Below are 26,135 nucleotides of genomic sequence, written 5' to 3' on the forward strand. Positions count from 1 at the left end.
CATCGCTTTTCCGCTAACGACCCAGGCTAAACTCCCCAACGTGGTAACTGCTGCCAACGTCGAGGACGGGGGAAAAACAACAAACATCAGCCTAAACAATAAATAGTTTCCAGATGATTTGATTTCAAAGTGCAGAAGTGGCCAAGACTGTTTTCCGCTAACGACCCAGGCTAAACTCAACTCCCCCCAATCCACTAACTGCTGCCGATGTTGAGGACGGGGGGAAAAACAACCATCAGCCTGAACAATAAATAATTTCCAGATGATTTGATTTCAAAATGCACAAGTGGAAAAGACTATTTTCCGGTAACGACCCAGGCTAAACTCAACTCCCCCCAATCCACTAACTGCTGCCGATGTTGAGGACGGGGGGAAAAACAACCATCAGCCTAAACAATAAATAATTTCCAGATGATTTGATTTCAAAATGCACAAGTGGAAAAGACTATTTTCCGGTAACGACCCAGGCTAAACTCAACCCCTCCCCAATGCGGTAACTGCTGACGTTGTTAAAGACGGGGGGGGGGACGACAACAACCATCAGCCTAAACAATAAATAGTTTCCACATGATTTGATCCCAAAGTACTTAAGTGGAAAAAACTCTTTTCCGCTAACGACCCAGGCTAAACTCAACTCCGCCCCAACGAACAAAGCTTGTCGCTCAGTTAGGTTGTGACCTGGACCAATGACTGCTTTTGCTAGTCAAGCTTTGGTGCCATCTTGTGGCAACCGCGAGCATTTCAGAACAAAATCGGCAAACGGGGTGTGAGGTTTTGAGCAAGGAGCCAGGGGATACGTCCTAAAAACTACATTTGGATTCTACAGTCGTCGAGCGTGAATATGCAGCCGTTACTACAGTGATGATGATATTGTTACAAAATCACACAAATCAAAAAATTCTCACGTTATTACACTGTAACGACGTAGGTACATGAGCCAAGATGCATTATTCAAGAAATCATTTTGAGACCAACAACGTGAAATCGGACATTTTCTCAGAATACACTAATGTGCCACAGGACATAAACACCGATGATGATGATGATGATGTCATTTTGAACCCAAATGACATCATCCCGACAATAACGGCCATTTTGTTTTCTTTTGTTAACTCCACGCAAATGTAAGCTAAACATAGATGTCATGTTTTTGGGGAGTTGTAACCACGGCGATTGTAATATTTGACCCCGAAATGACCTCACATTGACTATGACGTCTGTTTTTGCCTTAATTAAAGACACAAATCACTGCATAAATATGACAAATATCGTATTGGGTGTGGGTGAGTCCGAAGACGATTTTGTGACTCTCCGGCGAGTATTTTCCATCTTTGCAACTTTTAGATTGTGCGGGTCCACCTCTGCAAAAAAAAAATAAAAAATAAATAAAAGTGAGAACTATTTTGGTCGACCCCCCCCCCCACCCCCACCCCCGCCCCCCTCCCAAGAATGTAGCCAACAAAGAGCGCCTTGAGAGCGGGTCGCGACCTGACCAGGTGCGCCACGAACCGCCGCGTGCCAAAAAAAAAAAAAAAAAAAAAAGCGTGCCCGGTTCGGTTTCTCCATGACGAGGTCCAATTCTGAGGAATTCTAATATGTTCCTCGTGGGCCCGTCGAACCGCCTCGACCGGCTTGCGACAGGAGGCCTCGCCTTCTTCAAACCGGTTTTTGGGTTCGGGTGAAAGAAAACAGTACGGGAGCAAGCTGCGGGAAATGAACCTGGACTTCATTTGGGGAACTGAGGCAGGAACTGGACCGGAGGAAAGTCACAATTTGGACTCCTCAGCTCAGCCGAAATAGTTGGGGATATTCGGCACGGGGGGGTCAGGATGAAGCGAAAATTCGTTATAATATTATAGTATTTAATATTTACAGGTAAACTAAATTTGAATTTAAATTGACCTTTTTTTTTTCCAGTACAAATCTCAAGGGAAGTACAACGGGAACAGATTATCTTAAAAACACAATTGTGAGCTCAATATGACTTTATCATAATGAAGAAGGAAAAATGGGGGAAAAAAAAGCACAGAGTGTCATCAGAGGGGCGTGGCCACCGAGCTTGACGGTGTCGTTGCAACACAGACCGGAAGAGTCACAGAAAGGTGACGCGGTCGACATTTGTGATCAAAGTTCAAACGTGTTGACTTTGCGCTGTGGCACCTTGTTTAAAAATAAAAAATTAAAATGCAGCAAATTGTGCAAAAAAGGAAAAAAAGAAAGTTCTGCAACTTGGATTTTTTTGACATCGTCATTGAAATGTTCGGAAAAATGAATTTCACCTGTTCAAAGTCAGCGTCGCATTTCAGCGTCATCATAAAAAAGGTCCACAAAAGTTAAATATGCAAAACGTTTGAATGCCAAGCAGGTTAATAATAATATAATAATAATAATAATTAAAGCCCACCGAACCGATTCGGATTGACTGACCCACTTTCGTCACGATGGAGAACAAAATTTAACATGTCGCGTTTCTGCCACTTGAATGAGCTTCTATTTTTATTTTTCAACATTTCACTCATAATTGTTTTGTTTGTGTGTGTGTGTGTCTGGTGCCTTGACTACTTTATTGTATAACTTGAAAGATGTCTAATAAACGCAAAAAAACAAATATGACGACAAATCTCAGTCTTTCTTGTGGGGAGTTTCTATTTTTAAAACTTGTCCCATGGCGCCTGCTTCCTCCTTTCTGGTCTCGGCCCTCCGAATTCCTGCCGGGTCGGAATGCGGTTCTGCGGGCTCGTGGAACCTTTTCGGCTTCCTCAATTCCAATTCCACGCGCGCGTCTTTTTTCCTTGTGCGCGCGCGCGCGCGTGGGCGGGGCCCGCGTCCTTTTAAAAAGCGCGTCGGCCGGCGGAGCTGCTGGTTGGAATTCCGGCGCAGGTGTTGAAGATGGCCAACTGGATTATTAACAATGGCGTTTCGGTCGTCACGCTGGTGAGCCGCTGGACGTTTTCCGACTTCCGGATAATGTTTGCGTTTTTTTTGTTGTTGTTTGTTTTAATTTATTTATGTTTGCAGGTGGTTTGGATGGGAATCAACCTCTTCCTCTTCGTCTGGTTCTACCTCTTCTACGACTTGGGGGAGGACTTCTTTTACACGCGCCATCTCCTCGGGGTGAGTCCTTCAGTTTGTCTTCTTTCTTTTTTTTACCCCTCCCCACCAGAATGACCGTGAGACTCAAGATTTTGTTTTTTTGTCCTTTTTTTTTTTTTGATCACAGTCTGCCCTGGCCTGGGCGAGGGCCCCCGCCGCCGTGCTGAACTTCAACTGTCTACTGATCCTCCTGCCGGTCTGTCGCAACCTGCTGTCCCTCATCCGCGGATCCCTCGTGGTAAGATGTCCTCCCGCATCCCCAAAACATCCGCTTATCCTCACGAGGGTGGCGGGGAACGCCGGAGCCTATCCCAGCTGTCGACGGGCAAGAGACGGACGGGGTACACTCTGAACTGGCTCCCAGCCAATCGCAGGGCACATCGAGACAAACAGCCGCAGTCACGATCACACCTACGGGCAATTTGGAGTGTCCAATTAATGTCGCTTGTTTTTGGGATGTGGGAGGAAACCGGAGTGCCAGGAGGAAACCCACGCAGGCACGGAGAGAACAAGCAAACTCCACACAGGCGCGTCCGGGATTGAACCCGGGACCTCAGAACCGTGAGGCCAACGCTTTACCGGCTGATCCACCGTGCCGCCATCCCCAAAACATGCAACATTAATTGGACGCTCTAAATTGCCCGTAGGTGTGATTGTGAGTGCGGCTGTTTGTCTGCCCGTTGACAGCTGGGATAGGCTCCAGCACTCCCCGCGACCTTTGTGAGGATGAGCGGCTAAGAAAATGCATGGACGGAAGTACTTTGGTGGTAGTGTACTTTATATAGTTACAACGTTAAATAGAACGGTTTAAAAAAAAAAAAATGTGCATCAGTGTGGCCCCTTCTGGTGTGTGCGATTTGGCCACAAGGGGGTAGTATAATAATCACCGAGACGAACCAAATCGTTTCACAACTGCCAAAAGTAACAGTCAGTTGCAGTTAGTCTTTTTTTTTTTTACAGGGGATTAAGAATATGTCTTGGTGTGGGTCTACATGTGTTGCTCCTCCATCTGTGTTCATATATCGGTTGCTTAATGCCCTCCAAATCTCTGCACTGTGTATGTACTTTTTTTTTTGTCTTTGCTTTTGCAATTATAACGTTTTAGGATCGGAAGTATTTACCTAACACCCCCCCCCCAAAAAAAAAAAAAAACCCAGCAAACAAACAAACTCATGCAATATTGCTGATTATCTGCAGCATGAATATGAAAAATAATCCATAATGCACTGACTCTGCAGTGGATGAATTGTGGTTTAGCGAGAGGACATGTAGTACTAAGTACTGCATAGTGTAAAAGGGAGATAATTTTCTTTTGGGGGGGGCTGCGGTCTAAAAAAAAGCCACTTGGGAAATAAATGTAGCGTAATGTATATTTCGCCATTGCAAAAATGACAAATTTGATAATACCCGACAATAAGTCATGAATTTAAATGCCAGCCAAGCAAAGGAACTTGTCCTAACGACGCGATCGGAGTCCGATGCCGCTTCCAATCGTGTCCTCTTGTTTTTGCAGTGCTGCAGCCGCAGTCTGAGGAAGCAGCTGGACAAAAATATCGACTTCCATAAACTGGTGGCCTACACCATCGCCCTGATGACAGGTGAGAGGGGCGGGGCGGTGTCGCGATAAGAGATGATTAGGTGATGACGGGAAACGAGTATTTGTTCGTTGCATTCCTCTGTGACAAAAGTCATCAAACGTCATCTTATCTGTTTTTCTTCATCCAGGAAGTGCGCTCATGAGCAACTTTGTTGTTTGCGGTGAGATTATGGGGGGGGGGGGGGTTGTTAAAAAAAAAAAAAGATAAAATCTGGTCCGTATCTCCAAGTCCTATCACGGCGCGAACGGCAGAGCGATAAGAGATGACAAACGGCCGCGTCGACGTTGACACAGTCAAGCTTGACTGGTGGAACGCTCACGACATAGAAGTGCAAAGATGGCGGCAAAAGATGACGGATTGGGAATGGACCTTTCCGATGGCGAGTTTAAGCTCCGCCCCCTTGGCCATGTCCCACTAGCTAACAAAGTGGCGAACTGAACAGAACAGGTTTGAAGTCGATTCTCTATCGCATATTCCCGATAACATTGGGGTATATTTTTTGCCAATTGCGTCAGACTCGTCCAAGAGAGTTCTACAGAGAGGTCTCAACTATTTCATGGAAGGATATGTACACGGAATTAAGATTTTGGACGCAGCGGGACGCAATGTCAAAGTTCCAGCGAAACGTTGGCAATCGGTGCAAAAAAAAAAAAAGTTTGACGCCTCGCAAACTTCATATTGAAATCCAACAGGATAAAATAGTGAAAAGCGCACGTAAAGCAGGGTGAGTACGTTTTTACTTGGAAATATCACAAGTAGTCTTCATAAGTGAGAGGGTGTATTCATTTGACTCGGCTCGTAATCGAACCCAGTGCTCTGTCTTAAAAATCAGATGTGATACAAATGGGCAAATCGACATTTCTCTTTCTCTTCGTAACATTAACTTTTCCAAGCGCACACTACTGACCACCGGCATTGCTTGTGGGACATGACGGCGAGAGGGGCGTGTCAAACCCGGGGTTGAGACAAAGCGGCTATCTGATTGGGTAGTACTGTACGAGTGATTCACAGGTCGGAAAGGTCCATCGTATCACTCCGCCGGCGGAAAAGGAACGTTGGACCTGTAGTGCGGGGAACCGTTTCAAATTCTTTTGAGCGTCAAAATATCGCAAAGTTCTCAAGGAAAATCTGGATTCTGACATCAGAGAGAGGAAGACGGCGACGCGCTCGCCTCCATTCGACGCGCGTGGCTATTTTGTCCATTTATACATATTTTTTTTGCGCCGACAGCCGTTCACGTCATCGCCCACCTCCTCAACGTGGAGTGGTACAACAACAGCAGACAAGGCGAATACGACGAGCTCAGCACGGCGCTGTCGAACTTGGAGGACGCGGACAACACCACCTACCTCAACCCCATCCGGATCACCAGCCTTGTGAGTCGATCAGGACCGTTACGTGACTTTTCGGGTTTCTGTTCGCGCCTTCGTCCTGCCCATTTGGACTCGTCACAAAGACAACAAAGGACTGATCAGGACTTTTTTTTTTTTTTTTTTGGTTTGTTAGGATCCGCAGCAAATTCCCACTTACTTGGTGTTCACCACCATCGCCGGCATCACGGGCGTCATCATCACGCTGGCGCTCATCCTCATCATCACGTCGTCCATGGAGGTCATCCGCCGCAGCTACTTCGAGGTCTTCTGGTACACGCACCACCTTTTCATCATCTTCTTCGCCGGCCTCGTCATCCACGGAGCCGGGTAAGAGGACGCCAGCCAGCCGCCGCCCCCCTCGCCGCATCTGGTCCGCCTGCCAACTCTCTGCCCCGTTTGCCCCCCTTTCAGGCGCATCGTGAGGCGTCAGAGTAACAGGGCGCAGCACAACTACACCATCTGCAAGGACCGCGTCGCCGATTGGGGTCGCGTCCCGGAGTGCCCCCTGCCGCAGTTTGCGGGAGGCTTTCCAGGGGTGGGTCGGCCGGTTCGGAGAACCCTGTGAGCGGGAAATTGCAAATGGGCGGCAGTGGCAAAAAGTTAGCGATGTTGAGCTTTCACGAGAAATTGCCCATGAACCTGAAACGCAAGATTAAAAAAAAAAAAATAGGATTAGGGCTTTAAATTACAATTTCCAGACAAGATTGTGAAGTGTTGCAAAGTAAATTTTCAGGTCAGGGTAGGGGTTTCAAAATGGGGTTAGGGCTTTAAATTTGGGTTTGAGAACACCGCAAACATTTCATAGTAGGGTTTTAAAACAGTGTCATTGATAGTATTTGGGTTGGGTTGCCAGTTAAAGTTTCAGAACAGGGTCAGGGTTTCAAAATAGGGTTCAAATCGGTGTGTATACATATGCAATGTATGTGTGCATCAGAATTAGCTTAATTGGCCAAATATGTAGCAACATTTAAGGATTTTGTCTTTGGTAGTGTGGGTGTGGCATTTTCTTGTCGGGAACAGTTTTTGTGAACTTTGGCAGAACGGTGACTCAGCTGGAAAGTGTTGGCCTCACATTTCCAAGGACCCGGGTTCAATCCCAGCCCTCCCTGCATGGAGTTTTTCATGTTCTCCCCCGTGCCTGCGTGGCTTTTCTCCGGGCACTCCGGTTTCCCCGCGCATCCCCAAAAACACGCAAAACATTCATTGGAGACTCTAAATTGCCCCTTGGTGCGATTGTGAGTCCGGACGTTTTGTCTCGATGTGCCCTGCGATCGGCTGGCGACCAGTTCAGGGTGTACCCCGCCTAATGCTCGTTGACAGCTGGGATAGGCTCCGGCGCTCCCCGCGACCCTTGTGAGGATAAGCGGCAAGGAAAATGGCTGGATGGACGTACAAACGCCATTCAACACACAGCTTGACCCAGTATATGCAGCGCTTGACTGGGCAGAAGCTGAAACTGCACATTGTCGTGCTTGTCCCAGTTTTATTTTTAATAATCTGGTCTCCGCCTCCAGACTTGGTACTGGGTGATCGTTCCGATGTTTCTCTACCTGTGCGAGCGGCTGCTGCGTTTAGTCCGCTACTTGCAGCACGTCCACTATCGAAAGGTAACGGCGCATTTCTGGGGGGGGGTGTTGACGCTCTCAACCGAGCCGGCCTTTATTTTTCCTTCCCTCCCTCCGGTCAGATCGTGATGCGTCCGTCCAAAGTGCTGGAACTGCAGATGGTCAAGAAGGGCTTCAAGATGGAGGTGGGCCAGTACGTGTTCCTCAACTGCCCGAGCATCTCGCAGCTGGAGTGGCACCCGTTCACCATGACCTCGGCCCCCGAGGAGGAATTCTTCAGCGTGCACATCCGCTCGGCCGGAGACTGGACGGAAAAGCTCATCAGCATCATGCAGCAGCTGCCCGAGGGGGCGCAGGGCCCCAAGTGAGTCAGTTTGACAGTCCGAAAGACAAAACTCGTCGGGTCGGGGGTACCCCCCCCCAAGCGCGACATTCAAGCGTCTTTGCCGCTTCTTCCTCGTCAGGATGGGGGTGGACGGGCCCTTCGGCACGGCCAGCGAGGACGTGTTCGACTACGAGGTGGCCATGCTGGTGGGCGCCGGGATCGGCGTCACCCCCTTCGCCTCCATCCTCAAGTCCATCTGGTACAAGTTCAAGGACTCCAACCCCGCTTTGCGCACCCGAAAGGTAAAACGTGCAGCGCCGCGTGACTGCCGTTTTTTTTTTTTTTGCTTTGGTCGCCATCTTGAGCCTTCAAAAGTGGCGCCGGTTCTGAACCGCAATGTTTTCTGCTGGTACAAAAAAAATAGATATGTATTTTATACAGATTTTAAAAACTGAACAAGGTATTTTCTTTACTGATAATGTGAAAACTTACCACTTTGTAAACTAAACATTCCTTGAAACAAAACATACACACTACTCTTTACACGATCCTTAATGAATTCAAATATTAAATGCTCAAATATGAATAGTAATTTGAAACAAACTACAAAATATTAAATATATATATATAAAATTTCATGGCATCAACTTCCACAGAATGTAGTTTTTCTTTGCAAGATCATAAACCGTGCTTCCTCGTGTGGAGGGGGGATAGTCAAAAAGATCCATAAAAATGTGGCTCATAAATCATTTTAAATGTAAAATAATATACACCACTAATAAAAATGAACCGCTTTCCCCAGAATTATCCTGTATCAGCTCCCAAAAATGTTTTTAATGAGAAAGTAGAATTAGAAAATGGAAAAAAATTAAGTTATATATTTTTTTAACATTTTAACCTGATCCTGACAAGCTTAAATGAACTGATAAAATTCTAAAAATCATTTTTAGAACCGGTCCCTAACCCCCACCCTGACACTTCAGTCTTAACGACCATAAATGTGACAAATCTGGTCGCCACGGTGTTCTGTTCCACGCAGCCGAGTGCCGACACGTGACGAAACCCGCCCACGTGAACGCAACCTGATCCTCGTGAAGTCTTTTTTGCGAGCGCCTCGTTGTTACCGCCGTTTCATTCCTGGCCTACTTCCTGGTTTCAGATCTACTTCTACTGGCTGTGCCGAGAAACCAACGCCTTCGAGTGGTTCGCGGACCTCTTGCAGGTCCAAGAGAGGGAGATGGAGGAGAGGGGCATCGGGGACTTCCTCACCTACAAGCTCTTTCTGACCGGATGGGACCAGAGCCACGTATGTATTTGTCAAAATGACCAAAAAAAAGTAGATATAAAATGAAACAGTACTGCATATTGAAATGTTGACTGTTCAAAAGCACTATTTCATCTTACAAAATTCTGTTAGCTTGACGCAAATGTGAAACGCCATAGATGGGCTAATTGGGGGAAAATAAGAAAGGCGGCACGGTGGATCAGCTGTGTTGGCCTGACGGTTCAATCCCGGGCCTGCCTGTGTGGGTTTCCTTCGGGTACTCCAGTTTCCGCCCACATCCCAAAAACATGCAACATTAATTGGACACTCTAAATTGCCCATAGGTGAGATTGTGAGTGCTGCTATTTCCCTCGATGTGGCCTGCGATTGCCTGGCGACCAGTTCAGGGTGTACGCTGCCTCCTGGATGTTTGACAGCTGGGATAGGCTGAAGCACTCTCACGACCGTCGTGACGATAAGCGGCTATGAAAATTGATGGATGCAAAATAAGACTGCCCTCAATATGTCAAAATCAGAACTAAACCTCAGCTTGAATCGGTATTGAGGAGTGACGTCTTTCCTGGAGTTGGCCCGGTCTGGTTCTCAGCGGCTTACGTGGGTTCTTATTCGCGGGTTTGGAACCGTACACGACGGAACGTCACGTTGCGCGCTCACGTGATCTCATCCGTTCCCCTTTAGGCCAACCACGCCATGGTCCACTTTGACCAGGAAACCGACGTGGTCACTGGACTCAAACAGAAAACTCACTACGGAAGACCCAACTGGGACAAGGAGTTTGAGCAAGTCCGCAAAGAGAACCCCACGTAAGATCCTCGTTGAATTGTCCCCGTGAGGAAAAAAAAAAAATTACAAACGTATAAGCATTGCCTAAAAATGTCCACCTTTTTGCGTTCGGTCTTCAGGGCGGTTGTGGGGACGTTCTTGTGCGGCCCCGTGGCTTTGGCCAAGGTCTTGGAAAAGAAGTGCGCCAAATACTCAGACGTGGACCCGCGCAAGACCAAGTTCTACTTCAACAAGGAGAACTTCTGAGCTGGGGAGGAACAAAAAGCAGCAGCAGCAGTTTCCTTTGGAAAGACCTGTTGGGGAATGTTGCTCAGTGCTAATTAAGACACAGATGAGTGTGACGCAAAAAAACAAACAAAAAAAACTTTAGACCACAATGCAGGGCGTGTTGCCGCGCATTCTACCTTTTCTACTTTTGGTCCTGATTTTTTTAGTTAACAACAAAAACAAAGTCATTTAGAAGACGCTCTTCTGAACATCAATGCACATTGATTTCGAAAGGCCTGAAATTGCGTGGGAAGTCGTTGCTGACAACAAAAGTCGGTTTTACACTTGTAATAACAAGATAGTTACACTATAGCGGGGGCTGGGGAGTGTAAAAAAAAAAAATTGCCACAAAAAAAGTTCCTTTCACAAGATAGTTGTAATACAAGAATATTGCATTTATAAAAGTATTTTAAATATATCAAGTTACCTTAAAAAAATGAAAATTGACGAGGCAATTTGCACTATAGAATGATGACAATTGTTAGAAGTCACATTACATAAAAGATATTTTCAAAGTATAGTTACAAAGCGAAGTACTTTTAAAAAGGTTATTTTACATGCTATCAAAATACCTTTTGAATTTTATAAGAATGGTCTTAATATTACAAGAAGAAGTGAATTTCATAAGATTGTTACAAGAAAAATCCTTGAGGGAGAAAAAAATAAATAGAATAAAATAGTTGGAGTCAAAAGAATAGTCACATTAATATGAGAAATATTTGAAGATAAAAAAAAATTACAGAAAAAAAAAAAAAAAAAAAAATCGGAATATTTCTATTAGCGTAATTCCCGGCCTAGAAGCCGTGACTTTTTTCCCCCCACACGCTTTCAACCCTGCAGTTTATGCGGTGTTGCGGCGCAGGGGTTAGCGCGGCACGAGTGTTAGCGCACCTGGTTATAAGCCTCGGTACACACAGTTGAACACTAGCGCTAGCGTTAAACTCTTTGTGTACTGTGGCTTATAACCAGGTGTGCTCTGAAGGCCGGGAATTATGGTAAACATATGTATCAAAGCATCACTCCAAAATCCCTTTTGCTGTGCTTCTCTGATGATAGATTTAAAAAAAAAAAAAAAGAAAGTTTCCAGTGGGTTGCTTCACCGAGTTTGTGATGCCCAGTGATTAAATTGACGTCCTTTGTTGCAATCTGCGCGTTTACACCAAATGTTGCGGTTCGGTTTACATTTTTTTGCAATGTACATACTTTATTTTGCATGAAAAAGCAGTTACGTTAATGCCTCCGTTTGGAATTTCCCGACGTTAGTCTTGTCGCGCGATCAATGCCGTGTAAATAAAGCAAACATGCACTTTCTTTTGTAAATAAGAGCGTTTATTTCCGACGAGCTGCGATTCCGCGATCACACCCTCGCGTTTACCGCTAAACAAAAAGCGGTGAGTCACCGCCGCGCGCTGTCAAAGGATCCTCGTGCGGGAGTCGTACACCGACCCCGACGCGAGGAGGAAGAAGGAAGCAAAAAGTCGAGCGCGCGCTTAATGATCCACTCGAGCCGACGCCGGTCGTGTTGAAACTCCTTTTAAATGAAGAACTCCATTTGCATGACTGTTGTCTAGATACTGAAAGAAATGAAGTGATCAAGTTGTTTTTGTAACTTTTTTTTTTTTTTTATTACTGATGGTGGTTGAGACATGGGGGAGAAAAAAATAAAAAATAAAAAAGGATGTGGTGATGTGATGTTTGCCTACACACTTTTTTGGGGGACTGCAGAAAAAGAAAATATATAGCTAAAAAAAAAAAAAAAAAAAAAAAAAAAAACATTTATCCAAACTTGACTGTTCAGGCCAGAACGTGAGTCCTAGAATAAAGAAAGTCACAATATTACAAATATGAAAGTATTGAGTCTGAGGGGAAAAAAAAAAAAAAAATACAGCGTGCATCTCAAATTTGAAAAAGTTTTGTGTAGTTCAATTGAAAAAGCCAAACTCCAATATCACTTCCTGAAACACAGGAAAGTACCTAAATATATAGATATACACACTATATATTTTTTACTTTTTGTCGTCATAGGTTATGTTCCACAAAATGATAAAAATAAAATCAGGAAAATTTGCACTCTGTGCAGTGAATTTGCATGGTTTACTCTTGACATGAGTAATAAAATTAACTCAGAATTTTACCAATAATTGAGACGCCTGTATAGTATACAAACAAAAAAATAATACTATACTACTAGCTAAATACTCTCACATGACACATCAAATTTGTGCGTCACTTCCGTTTCTGAGAAAGAGCGACACGCGCCAAAATCATGAGGAATATTCCGTCAGGTGTTTTCGTCTGCTGGGGACGGTGGTCGGGTTTGAGTGGGCCCTGGCAAGCGAGCCAGTCGAGCAGTACTTACCACAATCCTTCAAGGTGCGCCGGTGGTTTTCTGAATCTGTTCTTTGAGGATTAAGATGCTCTGCCTCTGCTCGGGGGGCAACATGGCGATCTGCTCCGGGGTCAGCTGCAGAACCTGCATGATCAGGGCGGCCTGCGAAGGGGGGCGTCGGTATGATGCGGCTCGTTAACTTGAAAAACTTGGAAGTCGGGGTACCATCGTTACCGTAATTTCCGGCCTACAAGCCGCCATTTTTTTCCCCACACGCTTTCAACCCTGCGGTTTATGCGGTGATGCGACGCTAGCGTTAGGGAACCTGGTTATAAGCCACGGTACACAGAAAGAGTTTAACGCTAGCCCCGCGCTAACCCTAGCCCCGCTCTACGGCGAGCTCCGCGCTAACATTAGCTAACTCTGTGTACCGGGCCTTATAACTAGGAGCGCTCTGTAGGCCAGGGATTACAGTAGTTGTTTTGTGTGTCTTTTAGTGGAATATACAGTTGAAGAAAAAGATGATTCTGAGGAACAAATCATACGCATACCTTCTCCTGGTCCTGTGTGGAAACTTGATTCTGACCCGGGCTGAAGCCCCCTCCCCCAGCTCCTGACGGAGGAACTCCTGGCATGCCGGGTCCCTGTGAAAGAAAAACACGGCGGATGTTTGCGGTGTTTATCAGACTGTTAATCATTATCCGGGTTGGACAGAGGTCCTCGTTTTATTGGCCGATCCAATTCCCCATTTGCTCAATCGCTCTTTGCGTTAACCACAGTAACATCCCGGGTGGTGCATTCTCAAGACATTGTGCATATCCATAAACGCTGCATCAATTATCAACACAGAGTCGGGTGTATCATATTTGATCAGTGTCACTAAACGACAACAAACACGGGAGAATGCTTGAGCCTCACACCTGATGAAAAGACAAGATGACTTTCACTTAAAAGTTAAAAAAAAAAAAAAAAAATGGGCGCAGACGTTTTACCGGCCGTGGGGCGAGTGGCGGGTTGGGCCCCATGTTGGGATGCGGGATGGCGCCTTGCATTCCGACCACCATGGGCACCCTCTGGCCCGCCGCGGGGCCGCGGGCGTCCATCGCTCTGGGATCGCGGCCTGCGGGAAGACACGCAAAAAAAAAAAAAACGCACTTTGGATGCACTGGATTGATACAAAAAAAAAAAAAAAAAAATGTACGGCTCGGCTTATTAGCGGCGTGCTTTAAATTCAACACCATTACATCATATGTCATTTTCCAAGCCGCTTATCCTCACAAGGGATGCAAGGAAGCTGGAGCCTATCCCAACAAGCTTCGGGCGAAAAGGCAGACTACACCCTGAACTGGTCGCCAGTCAGTCGCAGGGCCCACACAGACACCATCTGACCCACTGAGCGGGAATCAATCCCATGCTGCCGGCACCAAAGGCCGGCGTGTGTACCACTACACCATCAGTGACATACCATTACATCATTAAATTACAAAATGTATTTAATTGAAATCAATTATACGACCAGGGGGACAAGGAACTAGGGTGAAGTGAGTTGAGGAGCTTCACTTCATTCAAATGAGTGCTTTGCCCTGACCTTTGAGCGTTTGTGGGAGGGGTGATTACAGGATGTTTGTGTGAACAATTTTAAGAGTTGCGCATACCTCGGGTTTCCATAGGGGGTCCCCGCTGCTCCATCATAGGGGGCCCTCTGGGGTCCCCCATCATATTTCGCGGCTCTCCCATGGGCGGCCCCCTCATGTCCATCGGTGGTCCTCTCATGTCGGGCGGCGGTCCAGCGCCCATTGGACCCATGTGCACCGGCGGCGCAGGGTGGGGCTGAGGCGCCCCCATGTAGGCTCGGCTGAACACAAAAAGTTCCCGTTCACCAAGCGGTCGGCTGAAATAGACGCATCTGGACCATCGAAAAACAAGTCCAGGACTCATACTGATGACCCCAAAAAATGGCTGCCACAGAAAACTGCAACCCTCAGCGTTCTTCAAACTACTTGCAGAACACCCCCAAAAACGCTTCAGCTCGTATACTCACGCGGGCTCGATGGTTTCTCCGGTGACCGACAGCAGGCTCCCCCCTCGGGGATCGTTAGGGCCGTCGCCCAGCAGACCTCTGGGGGGGATGGCGCCCCCTGCTGCGGGAGAACAGACGACATGAACGTGCAAATCAAGACGGGACGACGGCAGAAAATACACTGCTGGGCCAAAACGTCAGTAAACACGACGCTCCTCGGTTTACGTCTGTGAAGTCATAATTACGGTAAATATTCAGATGAAAACCATTCAAATGTGATGAGGAATGAATTTGCCTTCTTATGCTAACAAGCTCATTGTGCACCATTGTAACCTCGAACCTCGTACGTAGAGTATGCGAAAACCGAAGACCCACTGAAGTTGGTTCTTGCTTCCTGCGCGGGTTTTTCTCCAGGCACTCTGGTTTCCTCTCACATCCCAAAAACATGCAACATTAATCGGACACACTAAATTGCCCATAGGTGTGATTGCGAGTGCGGCTGTTTGTCTCGATGTGCCCTGCGATTGGCTGGCTACCAGTTCAGGGTGTACCCCACCCGCCTCCTGCCCGTTGACAGCTGGGATAAGCCCCAGCACTCCCCGCGGCCCTTGTGAGGATAAGCGGCAAAGAAAATGGATGGAAGGATCGAGATGATGACTTTGTCATGGCCACTCCAAAAGATTGACTTTATTACCCTTAAACTGACCCTAAAACATAACGCTTCTACCCCCATATTTCAAAGATGGGACGGTGTTCTCACACTTTTCCTACAAGCGTTAGACGCTCATGGTGGAGTTCAGTATTAGTTTGTCCTGAGGATAAGCGGCTAAGAAAATGGATGGATAATCAATTAATCAAAAGTCCTCTGTAAAGTCTAAACTCTGAAATTCCAAAGACGACAAAAACACGAAGAATTTAGTCACCATTGAGGATTAAACGCCAGTGAGGGGTCGTAAAGCCAACCTTTGTACGACTCGCTTCAACCCCTACCGCCAAACCAGCAAGCAATCGACTGGATAAACTACCGTGACTTTGCGGAAGGGGAGTTTACTGGAAAAAGTTGCCAGGGGGTGGGAGGAAACGCGAGAGAAGCGAGGGAAATGTTCTTATTGCAAACTTTGCAAGACTGGAAACAGGTCATGTGCTCCGATGACCACATCGAAGATAAAAAAAAAAAAAAAAAAAAAAAAAAAAGACGTCACGGAAGTGTGATAAGGAAAAGCCGCTGAGTTCTGTTGAGCAACATTGTGCGGGAAAAACACACGAGCGGCGGAATAATGAAAGTTGTTTTTGTTTTTACCAGCATATTCTTCCCTATTGACAAGAGAACAATGCAAGCATTCAAGATGCAAGTCTTGAAAAATGGATACAGGCTAACGTCAATTTACAGCAATTGCAAGGCATAAAGCCAAACGTGGCGGAACAAAAACAAAAAACGTGTTGCTTATTTTATTTATTTATTTTTTTGGGGCCTGGGCAGCGCATTTCACGGCGAGTGCAAAAAGTCACCATGACAGAAGGAATCAAACTACAGCAAAGGGGGAGAGCACAAGCAACCAACGAAGAAACGGATTCATTACGGTTTCAATTAACACGTCTTAAGCAACGACTTGTATTTACTGGGTGTGGGAAACTTTGTGCCGGAGGTATGCATGCAAAATGTGAAGCCGCGGGTGTGTCAGCGTTAGCTTGGCATTTCGGATGAATGACACCTTTCCGGAAATGATTGCGAAAAAACAGCACCCTGCTGTTAAGAAGATATGGCTGGCGCCTCCGTGTCGTCGAACTTTCCAGACGAATTAATCCAATAAAAAAAATTAAAAAAAAAAAAAAAGGTCAACTGTTCATTTTCTACCGCTTATTTGAAGGCTGGTCTCAAGGGGCGGGACAAGGGACGCCCAGACTTCCCTCTTCCCAGCCACTTCATCCAGACCTTCTGGGGAGGGGGGGGGGTGTCCCAGGCTAGCCGAGAGACGTAATCCCTGAAGCGTGTCCTGGGTCGACCCCGGGGTCTCCATTCCCGAAACACCTCACCAATCAGATCATCAGATGCCCAAGCCACCTCATCTGGCTCCTCTCAATGCGGAGGAGCAGCGGGTGAACACTGAGCCCCTCCCTGATAACCGAGCTTTTCACTTATTCCCTCACCCACAGCCCGGATACCCTGCGGAGGAAACTCAATTTGGGCCGGTCGCATCTGTGATCTTGTTGTTTTGGTCACGACCCACAGCACCTGACCATAGGTGAGGGAAGGAACACAGATCGAGCGGGAAATTGATCAAGTCTCCAAAAGACCGTATCACTGCAGATGCTGCGCCGATCCGCCTGATGATCTCTCGTTCCATTCTTCCCCCGCTCGTGAACAACACCTCAAGATACTTGAACTCTTCTACTTGGGGCAGGATCTCATCCAAGACCCGGAGACGGCACACCACCCTTTTCCGACTGAGGACCGTGGTCTCAGATTTGAAGGTCCTGACACTCGTCCCAGCCGTTTCACACTTGGTTGCGAGTCAGTGAGAGTTAGAAATCATCTCCAAAAAGCAGAAATGCAATACATGGGCCACAAAACCGGACCCCCTCTTCGCCTCTGCTGCAGCTAGAAAGTCTGTCCATACGACATATAAACAGAATCGGTGACAAACGGCAGCCTCGGCGGAGTCCAATCGTGACCGGAAAGGAGTCTGACGTACTGGCGGCGATGGAGAGCAAACTCTAACACCGGTCGTACGGGGACCGAACAGCCCTTATCAGGGGGGTTCGGTACCACTCCGGGAGTGACACGGTCAAACGCCTTTGCCAAGTCCACAAAACACATGTAGACTTGTCGGGGGAACACCTATTCGCTCTCCAGGAACCCCCAAGGGTACAAGCGCTTGTCCACCGTTCCACGGTTAGGATGAAAACCACACTGCTCCTCGTGAATCTGACTTTCAACTTCCTGATGGATCCTCGTCTCCAGCACCCCTGAATAGACCTTACCGGCTTAGACCAAGCTTCGTTCAGCAGTTAGAGACGGACTAACGAATGGAATGCGTCGCCGTTTTTATAAAACCCTTTCATCCATCCGCCTTTCAGCAACGGCTATTTGAACACAAGCCAAGAAGCACAAAATGTACACAGATATTACTCGGAGGCATATATTCTTTATCCTCTGCAAAAACAACTACCGTAACTTCTTGTGTCGAATGCACAATATTTTCCCCCCCTAATGGAAGCATTCAAAATTGATTCATTAATAGATTTTCTTCAAGCTTTTCCAAGTCGCTATTTTAGCTCCTCTCATTTTGCACCAAAACGGGTCGTACATGGGACGTGCAGGGGGGGGGGGGGGGGTTAAGGAAATCGTTGCGAAATGACACGCCCGCTCCGCTGCACTCTCTCTTTCTCTCTTCATCTGTGCGGCATCTCGAACGTGAGGTTCCACACCCGCGACAGGAGAGAAATGCCACCAGCTTGCCAAGTCCCTCGCCCAGATTCTCATCTCACACTCAATTGTCTTACAGCGCCTCTTGCGAGTTTCTAAAAAAAGTGGCTTTAGTTCAGGTGTGGGCAAACTATGGCCTGCTCTGTTCTTTATTCCGGCCCGTGGAGCGTCGGGAGTCCTATAATGCGTGTATTAATTTAACCATGTCTCGGAAGACTGATTAATTAAAATGTATTTACTAAAGGGTCTAATAAAAAAACTTGTGACATATGTATTGTAGATGAAATTGGGGGGAAAAAAAATTATATATTTGTTATTTAAATACATCATTAGTAACATTTAGTGTAAAATATTACACGTTTCTCATTTATTAAACTGACTTATTCAAAGACAAAATATAAAAACAAAAGCATTTTAGATTTAATAGTTGTTCATTAAATAAGTGCCAAATTTGTGTGGACAAAAAGTAAAAACAGTTGCATTTACATGTATTTTAAAATTGGTTAAATAAAATAATTCAATGTATTTTATTAAAATACACATTTTATATCCACATTTAATCAATTTATCTCATCGTGTATAATGTCTAAATATTGTATATTTTACATATTTTGCACAAGGCATGACATCATAGATTTTAAAGGTAGGTTAATACACAGTATATTTCGCTTCTAGTTATTTAAAATTGATTAAAATATAGATCAAATGAAATCACAAAGTGTTTTACAGATATTTAATATTTAATGTGAACGCCAAAGTTTGCCCACCCCCGCTTTCGGCTGACGTTAGCGGACATGCAACCAAACGTCACCAAAGCGTTGGCGGGGTCGGACATTCTCCACCCCCACGCCCGACCGCGGCGATACCTTGAGGCCGATCGATTGCGGCTTGTGCAGACGATCCTGCGGGGGAATTCTGAAGGGCTCCTGAGTCAGCGTTAAAAATGAAAAAAAATAAAAAAGTGGTGGGGGGGGGGGACACACACACAAGACTCAAAAGAGCAACAGCAGCACTTTCCAAGCATTGGCTAAGCGTGCTGGTGACTGACGCCGTTCATGGTGAGATGAATTCCACGTGGTGATTGAGCAGATTTGTGTTTATGTGAAACTTCAAATTCCCATGAAAGAGGCGCTACTATTTGGAATGAGGCTGTAGCGCCCCCTGGGCATCTCAGTTGGGAATGACATGTGCAAAGCACGCACGGGTGATACAGCAGGTTCCAATTCTATCCAAAAGCTGAAAATTGAAAACCCACGAATACTTGTTTCACCCCGAGAAGCCCCCACCAACACACACACACACACACAAAATGTGTGTTTTTCCCCATGCCAACTAATCATACCGGAACTCATTTTAAGGTCAATTTTAGTTTCAGTTCATGATGTTTGCAAGCTAAATCCAAATGGTGTGCATCAAGTAGTTTCAGAAGTTCAGTTAGAAATTTTAAACTTAAAAAAAAAAGTGGGGGTGCGTTGGGGTTTTTATCATCACGGTTGTACGATCGGATGTGAGTGGCGTACTGAGGCGAATGTACCGCATTTCTCCTTTGTACTGATTTAAATACATTTGCACTATAATCTTGTGTTGTGTTTTTACATTTATTTAAGTACAATTCTTCACAATTTATATGCATTACGGTCCCTCAAGTGACAGGCAAAAGAACTGCTGCCTAAGTACAGTTCACTAACCTAAGTACGATACATTTGAATTTAGTCCGTGAGAACTGTTTACTGTTTTTATATGCCCTATTGGATCATATCACAATTCTGTAAATAACTGTACAGTGACACTAACAAATCAGTATTACATAAAGCTCCAATTTCAAGCTAAATTATAAGGCTCTTTTGAATTTGAAGTCTCACGTCAATTAAAATTACGTGACATAAAAACGTGACCGCTGCAAAGTAAGCGGCCCATTATGAGGGAAAAGGCGACAGATTATTACCTGGAGGGCCGGCGGGTCCCGGTGCCGGCCCTGCTCCGGGTGCAGGACCGGGTCCGGGTACAGGTCCGGGGCCGACGGCCATGTTGGGAGGTTGCATCATCGGAGGCGCTCCATTCACGTGCATCCCAACCTGATAACAAAATGGCGGGGGGAGATAAATGACCCCGAGAACCAGCAGACAATCCGACAGCTTCTTCCCATTTGCCATTGACTTCTGAAACTATTGATTTATAATTTCATTGCAACATGCTGCCAATTTTCCCCATCTCTGATGGGACAGGCACCGCTGGATTTTTTGTGCACTCACAGTTTCGCACGCTGCTCTTGGCTACTGCTGGCCACTCGCGTTTGAGAACTCTGCACCATTTGCACAATCACCGCTGTGCAATATTGGTCACTTTAAATTGCTCTAAATTTATTCTGTACCATTTGCACAACTGGGATTATATCAGCTCTGCTACACTAGTGGTACTTTCATTGCATAGTGATTTTTTTTTTTTTTTTTAAATGTTCCAAATTTATATTTTGTCATACTAAAGCAGCTTCAACTACCACAAAGAAGTCCCTTTGTGCGTCTTGTGACATACAGAGAGACGAAAACAAAAACCTTGGTGGAGCAGCATTTAGCTACTACCGTAATTTGCGGCCTACAGGCAGCGATCCACCCCCCCCCCACGCTTTCAACCCTGCAGTTTATGCGGGAATGCGGCTAATTTGTGCATTTTTTCTAACGGCCACAAGGGGGCACTCAAGAAGAAAAGGTGAGACTGGTGGAATATATGTGCCGAGGAAGTGACTTTTACCAGTATGTTTTTGTTTAGTTTTTTTTTTTTTTTTTTTTTTAAACCAACCCTGTTAGCGCTGCGCTAGCGTTGTGCAAGTGTGTTGCTGCCATGCCGCAAGTGATTTTATGGGCTTTTTTTTTTTTAACAGGCCCTGTTTGCGCCATGCTAGCGTGTTGCTCCCACATCTCAGTGATTAGTTTTTTTTTTTACTGGCCCTGTTAGCGCTGTGCTACTGTGTTGCGCCTGTGAAGTTCCTGCGGCAGTTTTTTTTTTTTTTTACCGGTATGTTTTTTTTTTGTTTTTTTTTTTTTTTTAAACCAGCCCTGTTCACGCATCATGTTGTTGCTATGTTAAGATAAGCTAAGGTAAAACACTCTCTGTGTACCATCTTCTTAAATATCTCATGTTCCAATGTGGGCACTTGCGGCTTATGTATGTAACAAATGGGATTTCCTTTACAGAAGTACTGGGTGAGGCTTATAATCAGGTGCGCTCTGTAGGCCGGAATATACGGTCCTTGTCCATAAAGAACGTCTGGAAATTACTGACAAGTATTTGTGTAATGATGATGAAGAGCTAAACTGCATGTAAAAAGAAAAACACAAAACACGAATAAAACCCTAAATTCTCTTTCGGCTTGTCCCGTTAGAGGTCGCCACAGCGTGCACGCTCATATTTGTTTGAAACAGTTTTTACGAACACAAAACATGAATAATGTAGTAATAATCAATAATTTTTGTATCTACTCCATATGCTATATTGCATGCATTTGTAATACTATATAAAATACTCGGGTAATTGAAAATGAATGGCCACTGTCTGGTTGTAAATTGCATTCATAGTCATTATAAATGAAGTACGGACACGCTTTTGGGCTCAGTTGGAACTATTTCACTCAATGTACACTTCCAAAAGTATTAGCATGCGGCAGTTAACAACGGCATCGTGCCTACCACAGGCTGCTGCTGAGGGGCGGCCATGTTGGGCGGGGCAGGCGGCGGATTCCCCGCCGGGGCTCCGGCCGCTTGTCCGCTCGAGACGAGCGGCTGGGTCGTGGTTTGGCGGTGGAGCATTTTCTGTGAAAGCGACACGATCGTTGACAACCGCGCAGAAGACACGTCACTCGGGGAAACGGTGAGGCGCGGCGGGCGTTCCTCACCAGCGCGATCTCTGGATCCACGATGCGCATGACCACCTGGGCCTGCAGCAGGGCGTACGCCAGCTGAGGGTTCTGCAGCAGCATGTTCCTCGCCTCCTGAGGACTGTTCTGCACACACAGCTACACAGACAGGAAACACATTTGGACGACCGTTATAATATTACAAACACTACACCTTGCAGACCACCGTTTCCTAACTTTTACTGAGACGATGCACAAATTGTATGTAATTGACCCCTCCTTGGATATTGCGCAATCCGCGTCACTGACCAATCAGAGGCCAGAGATCGGCATAAACCAAAGCCCGTTTTTGCTCCCGCCATTTTCTCAGACGACATTGCATGGTCCAGTATAGGTTTAGTTAGCGTTTTATCGCATATTTGGGTTATTTAACAAAAAATATGGTTAAGAGGTGTAGTCACGGACTTTGTAATAGTGACGACAGGTATCCTGAAAGGCTAGTTGGTGGAGTTCCATTCGTACCCTTTCCAAAACCGAAGACCCAGTGCGAAAAATGACTTCGATGGATCAAACTTTGTGGAAGACCGCATCATCAACTAAATCCATCTAATATCAACTGGAACAGATATGTTTGCACGAAGGTATGCCTTATATTTGATTTTCAATACACGTCACGTACAAATGAATGAGACGTTCTCCGCTAGCATAAAACTGCTACGTGTGAACGATTGACACAATTATTCTTTGTTGAGCGATATTTAGCGACGATCGGACTGCACAAACGTGTCGCTTTCTTGCTGGCTCGCGGCCGAAGCTGAACCAGACTGTGTTTGCACGAAGACATGCCCTAAATTTGATTTTTAATACACGTCTCGTATAAATGAATGAGACGTTCTCCGCTGGCATAACACTGCTACGTGTGAACGATTGACACAATTATTCTTTGTTGAGCGATATTTTGCGATGATCGGACCGCACAACGTATTGATTTCTTGCTGGCTCGCGGGCAGAAGCTTAACCAGACTGTGTTTGCACGAAGATATGCCCTAAATTTGATTTTTTAATCCACGTCTCGTATAAATGAATGAGACGTTCTCCGCTAGCATAACATTGCTACGTGTGAATGATTGAATGAAATCAGAAGCATGGCGTCTCTCTCAGTTCAGAATGTGTTGTATTTAGAATCTATAATATATCGTTGATTTGAATGAAATCAGAAGCATGGAGTCTGTCTCAGTTCAGAATGTATTGTATTGTATTTGCCATTTTTACTGTTTGTCTTACGTCAGCGCACGTGGCGTGACGTCACTTCAGGAGGCGTGGTTAAGTGCCCTGTACGGAGGGGGTCAATTCTGGACAAGTACTGATCCCAGGAATTGGGTACATGTGCCGATCTCAGCCACAAAAAAAAAAAAAAAAAAAAAAAAATTGGTCCTCTTTGCCGCTACACTGTGAAGGTTCGACAAATCGTCGTTTTTCGTAATTATGTCACTGTGTTAATTACAATTTTATCTATCAAAAAAAGTACTGGTGGTACCCATACTCCATATTGGTGAGTACTCAATAATGAATACCATGACTATGCCTTGCTTTAATGCGAACGCAATACACACCTATGTAGATAGCAATAGCATTCATATAATGGAAATGTTACACATTTAAACAACTTATTTGAAGTCAAGTGATAGCTACAAATGCAGAAAGCACATACGATGCTTACAAGCATATATATATATATATATATATATATATATATATATATTTTTTTTTTTTTTTTTTTTTTTTTTGAGACAGTTTTCTTCTTCGTATAATATACAATAGTAAGTATAATACATGTATAATGCGTGCCCTGGTGGGCAAATGCCCACTCAATTATTTTGAAGAAATTACTATCATTATTAATATAGTATATAAATACAATAATAAACACGATAATAATTATAATTGCTATATTTTATATTGTAAAATACAATACGATACTATTTTGTTTTAAAATAAAACATGTTTCAAAGATTTGTGTTTTTATTTATTTGCCTTAACAATACCAAATAAAATTGAAGCAAGCAATGATGAACACATCCTCACACCGCATGACGAACCCTCAAAATTGAACTTTGGTAACGTGCTCCGACACAATAGATGCGAAAATTGGCGAGTTTTGGGGAATCACGCAAGTGAGTTGAACCTCAAAAAGACGATTTAGAAGGGAAACAATAAAGTGGGCCGGATTTGCGAATTATGGTTCCTATTTAATGTGAGTTTGTGTAAGGGGTGGACAACATAAGCATCCCACCTTCATCTGTTTCATGAGTTCAAACATTTGCTCAGGCGGTAGACTGGCCACAGCCCGGCTGATGGACTCGGGCGCCTCCTCTGGTGCCACGTTGTCCCCAAATGGAGACTCGAGGATGGGGGCTCCAGTACCCAAACCTGCTCCCATACATATTGACACAATCACCTCAGAGCATAAAACCCAAACTACCAACTAATGTGTGTGTGTGTGTATGAGTAAAAACAATGCTGACTTTTAAGCTCTTCCTTGTTTTTCTCGCTGGCGGCGTTGTCAACACGCAGCGCACGACCATTGAACTCTCTCCCGTTGAGGTTCCGCATGGCACTGAGTGCGGTCTCCTGGTCTTGATACTCACAGAAACCATATCCCTTGGGTTTGCCAGTCTCCCTGTCATACACCAACCTGAAAGCAAATGGAAAAACAAAATTGGGAATAACACTCTTTTAAATCATGATTGTACTTTAAGTGCACTTGCATCTTCCATTTTGAGAAGATTAAATAAACACAACAAAGGCAAAGCAAGATGATAGAATGAATGAAACTCACCTAAAGCTGACAACAAGTCCGACTTCGGAGAAAATGTCTTTCAACTGCTCTTCAGTTGCTTCATAAGGAATATTTCCCACTGGAATTTATACAAAATATGTGAGCATTTTGACGGGCTATTTGACTTTACGCTCGTGTAAGAAGTTTAACTAAAGGTATCAGGAGACGACTGCCCGTGTTAGCTACCTAGCAAAGACTGGCCTTTATTCATTTTTTTTTAAATAACGTAATAATATTCACAATACAGCTTTCGAAATCAAATTATTAAGTTAAAGACTTACCGAACACCGAGCGTAATGAACGGTCGACCGCCGGGTCTCTATTCGCAGCCGCGGCGGCAGCGGCGGCAGCTGCAGCGGCAATGTTCGCCATTTTGAGGGGGGAGGGGCCGGAGGGGGACGGGGACGAAATTGAACGCGACACCTGGAAGTCGGCAGTGAGGCAACTTCCTGTTTCCGGTCTTTCGGTAAGGTGAAAAGTGAAGTCAAAGGCGACCTCTGTTACGCTCTATTTCATTAAAGCTGAAGTTTAGAAGGCCAACATCGACCCACGTTGATTAAAGAATAAAAAATAAACATACGAATAAATTGATATCGATAAAGCACAATTTAGTTTCACACGCAAAAGAAGCAAAAAATGCTGAGTTTACATTTTTCCCCCCTAAACAAACTACAAACTTTGCTACTTTTTCAAAAGATGCATATTTTGTTGCTTCTAGCCTGTGAATTGTACTTTTTTTTTTTTATTTTTATTTCAGAACAAAGGTCAAGTGACAAGCCCTGAGGGTGTGAATCAAGGACGTCGAGTTGTTCCAACAAACTCACCATTTTTGTTAATTTTATGACCACGGTGCCTTGGCTTTAATGTTTGACAACAGATAATTGCCTCTCTTGTTAAATGTTAGCATAGCGTTTACCTGCGTTTTACTCATTCCGTACGCCGATTCATAAATTTACTAGCAATATGTATGAATGGAAAGTTCCAGAAATTGTATCTATGGAAGTAAATCAGTGCGAACGCAGTTTGAATTTGAATTTCTAACTGATTTTTTTCAGCATCGAAAATTCCCAACACTGACTTTTTTTAAACATTGAAGTTCAACATTCAATAAAATTTGATTTCTCTAAATATTCATAGTGCAAGATGCATTATGGGATAAGTTGAGAGCACTTTGGGGACAATCGAAAATTTAAACAATTTTTTAAAAAATGTACAAAATGACAAACTACCTCGTGGATGTCCCAGATCAGCTTCCACTGCGAAGTTAATGTTTGCGTTTTTGCATTAAATTATTTCATCCAATTCATTAACAAGGCTCATGCAATAATTGTTGCGTTCATGTATTTATTTATGATTAATTATTCTCCACATTGACTAATTA

At 44.9% G+C, this 26,135-nt stretch overlaps 2 protein-coding genes across 4 annotated transcripts; one reads left to right on the forward strand and one right to left on the reverse strand.

Moving 5' to 3' along the window:
* The first annotated feature begins 654 nt into the window (after positions 1-654).
* Positions 655-11,368, forward strand: nox1 (NADPH oxidase 1). Of its 2 annotated transcripts, XM_061834059.1 has the most exons (13): positions 655-2,934; positions 3,019-3,114; positions 3,221-3,331; positions 4,607-4,691; positions 5,922-6,067; positions 6,198-6,391; positions 6,476-6,599; positions 7,579-7,671; positions 7,752-7,993; positions 8,094-8,256; positions 9,114-9,260; positions 9,918-10,042; positions 10,142-11,368. In XM_061834059.1, exons 1-13 carry the CDS (start codon positions 2,890-2,892, stop codon positions 10,266-10,268), a joined length of 1,698 nt encoding a protein of 565 aa, XP_061690043.1. In that variant the 5' UTR covers positions 655-2,889; the 3' UTR covers positions 10,269-11,368. The 2 variants fall into 2 exon arrangements, with proteins under 2 accessions (XP_061690043.1, XP_061690042.1); XM_061834058.1 differs by having other exon boundaries at positions 655-3,114.
* On the reverse strand, positions 11,020-25,136 carry cstf2 (cleavage stimulation factor, 3' pre-RNA, subunit 2). 2 transcript variants are annotated; one of them, XM_061834062.1, is made up of 13 exons: positions 25,036-25,136; positions 24,755-24,833; positions 24,441-24,610; positions 24,209-24,345; positions 21,955-22,074; positions 21,749-21,871; positions 20,011-20,140; positions 14,660-14,756; positions 14,274-14,473; positions 13,611-13,738; positions 13,170-13,262; positions 12,649-12,780; positions 11,020-12,102 (listed from the first exon to the last, which is right to left on the reverse strand). In XM_061834062.1, exons 1-12 carry the CDS (start codon positions 25,124-25,126, stop codon positions 12,658-12,660), a joined length of 1,491 nt encoding a protein of 496 aa, XP_061690046.1. In that variant the 5' UTR covers positions 25,127-25,136; the 3' UTR covers positions 11,020-12,102; positions 12,649-12,657. The 2 variants fall into 2 exon arrangements, with proteins under 2 accessions (XP_061690046.1, XP_061690045.1); XM_061834061.1 differs by having other exon boundaries at positions 14,660-14,759.
* Between the last annotated feature and the right edge of the window lie 999 nt (positions 25,137-26,135).

The sequence above is a fragment of the Syngnathoides biaculeatus genome, chromosome 11, assembly GCF_019802595.1.
Source record: "Syngnathoides biaculeatus isolate LvHL_M chromosome 11, ASM1980259v1, whole genome shotgun sequence".
Classification (NCBI taxonomy): Eukaryota; Metazoa; Chordata; class Actinopteri; order Syngnathiformes; family Syngnathidae; genus Syngnathoides; species Syngnathoides biaculeatus.

Bases quoted from the DNA above. Each gene is read 5' to 3' on its own strand.
- nox1 (XM_061834058.1), top strand. From the start codon at position 2,890: ATGGCCAACTGGATTATTAACAATGGCGTTTCGGTCGTCACGCTGGTG. The intron at 6,068-6,197 runs GTGAGTCGATCA...TTGGTTTGTTAG, and splicing joins CCATCCGGATCACCAGCCTT to GATCCGCAGCAAATTCCCAC. The intron at 7,672-7,751 runs GTAACGGCGCAT...CCCTCCGGTCAG, and splicing joins AGCACGTCCACTATCGAAAG to ATCGTGATGCGTCCGTCCAA.
- cstf2 (XM_061834061.1), bottom strand. From the start codon at position 25,126: ATGGCGAACATTGCCGCTGCAGCTGCCGCCGCTGCCGCCGCGGCTGCG. The intron at 21,872-21,954 runs GTGAGGAACGCC...TCGCTTTCACAG, and splicing joins TGGATCCAGAGATCGCGCTG to AAAATGCTCCACCGCCAAAC. The intron at 13,739-14,273 runs GTATGCGCAACT...GTCTTCCCGCAG, and splicing joins ACCCCCTATGGAAACCCGAG to GCCGCGATCCCAGAGCGATG.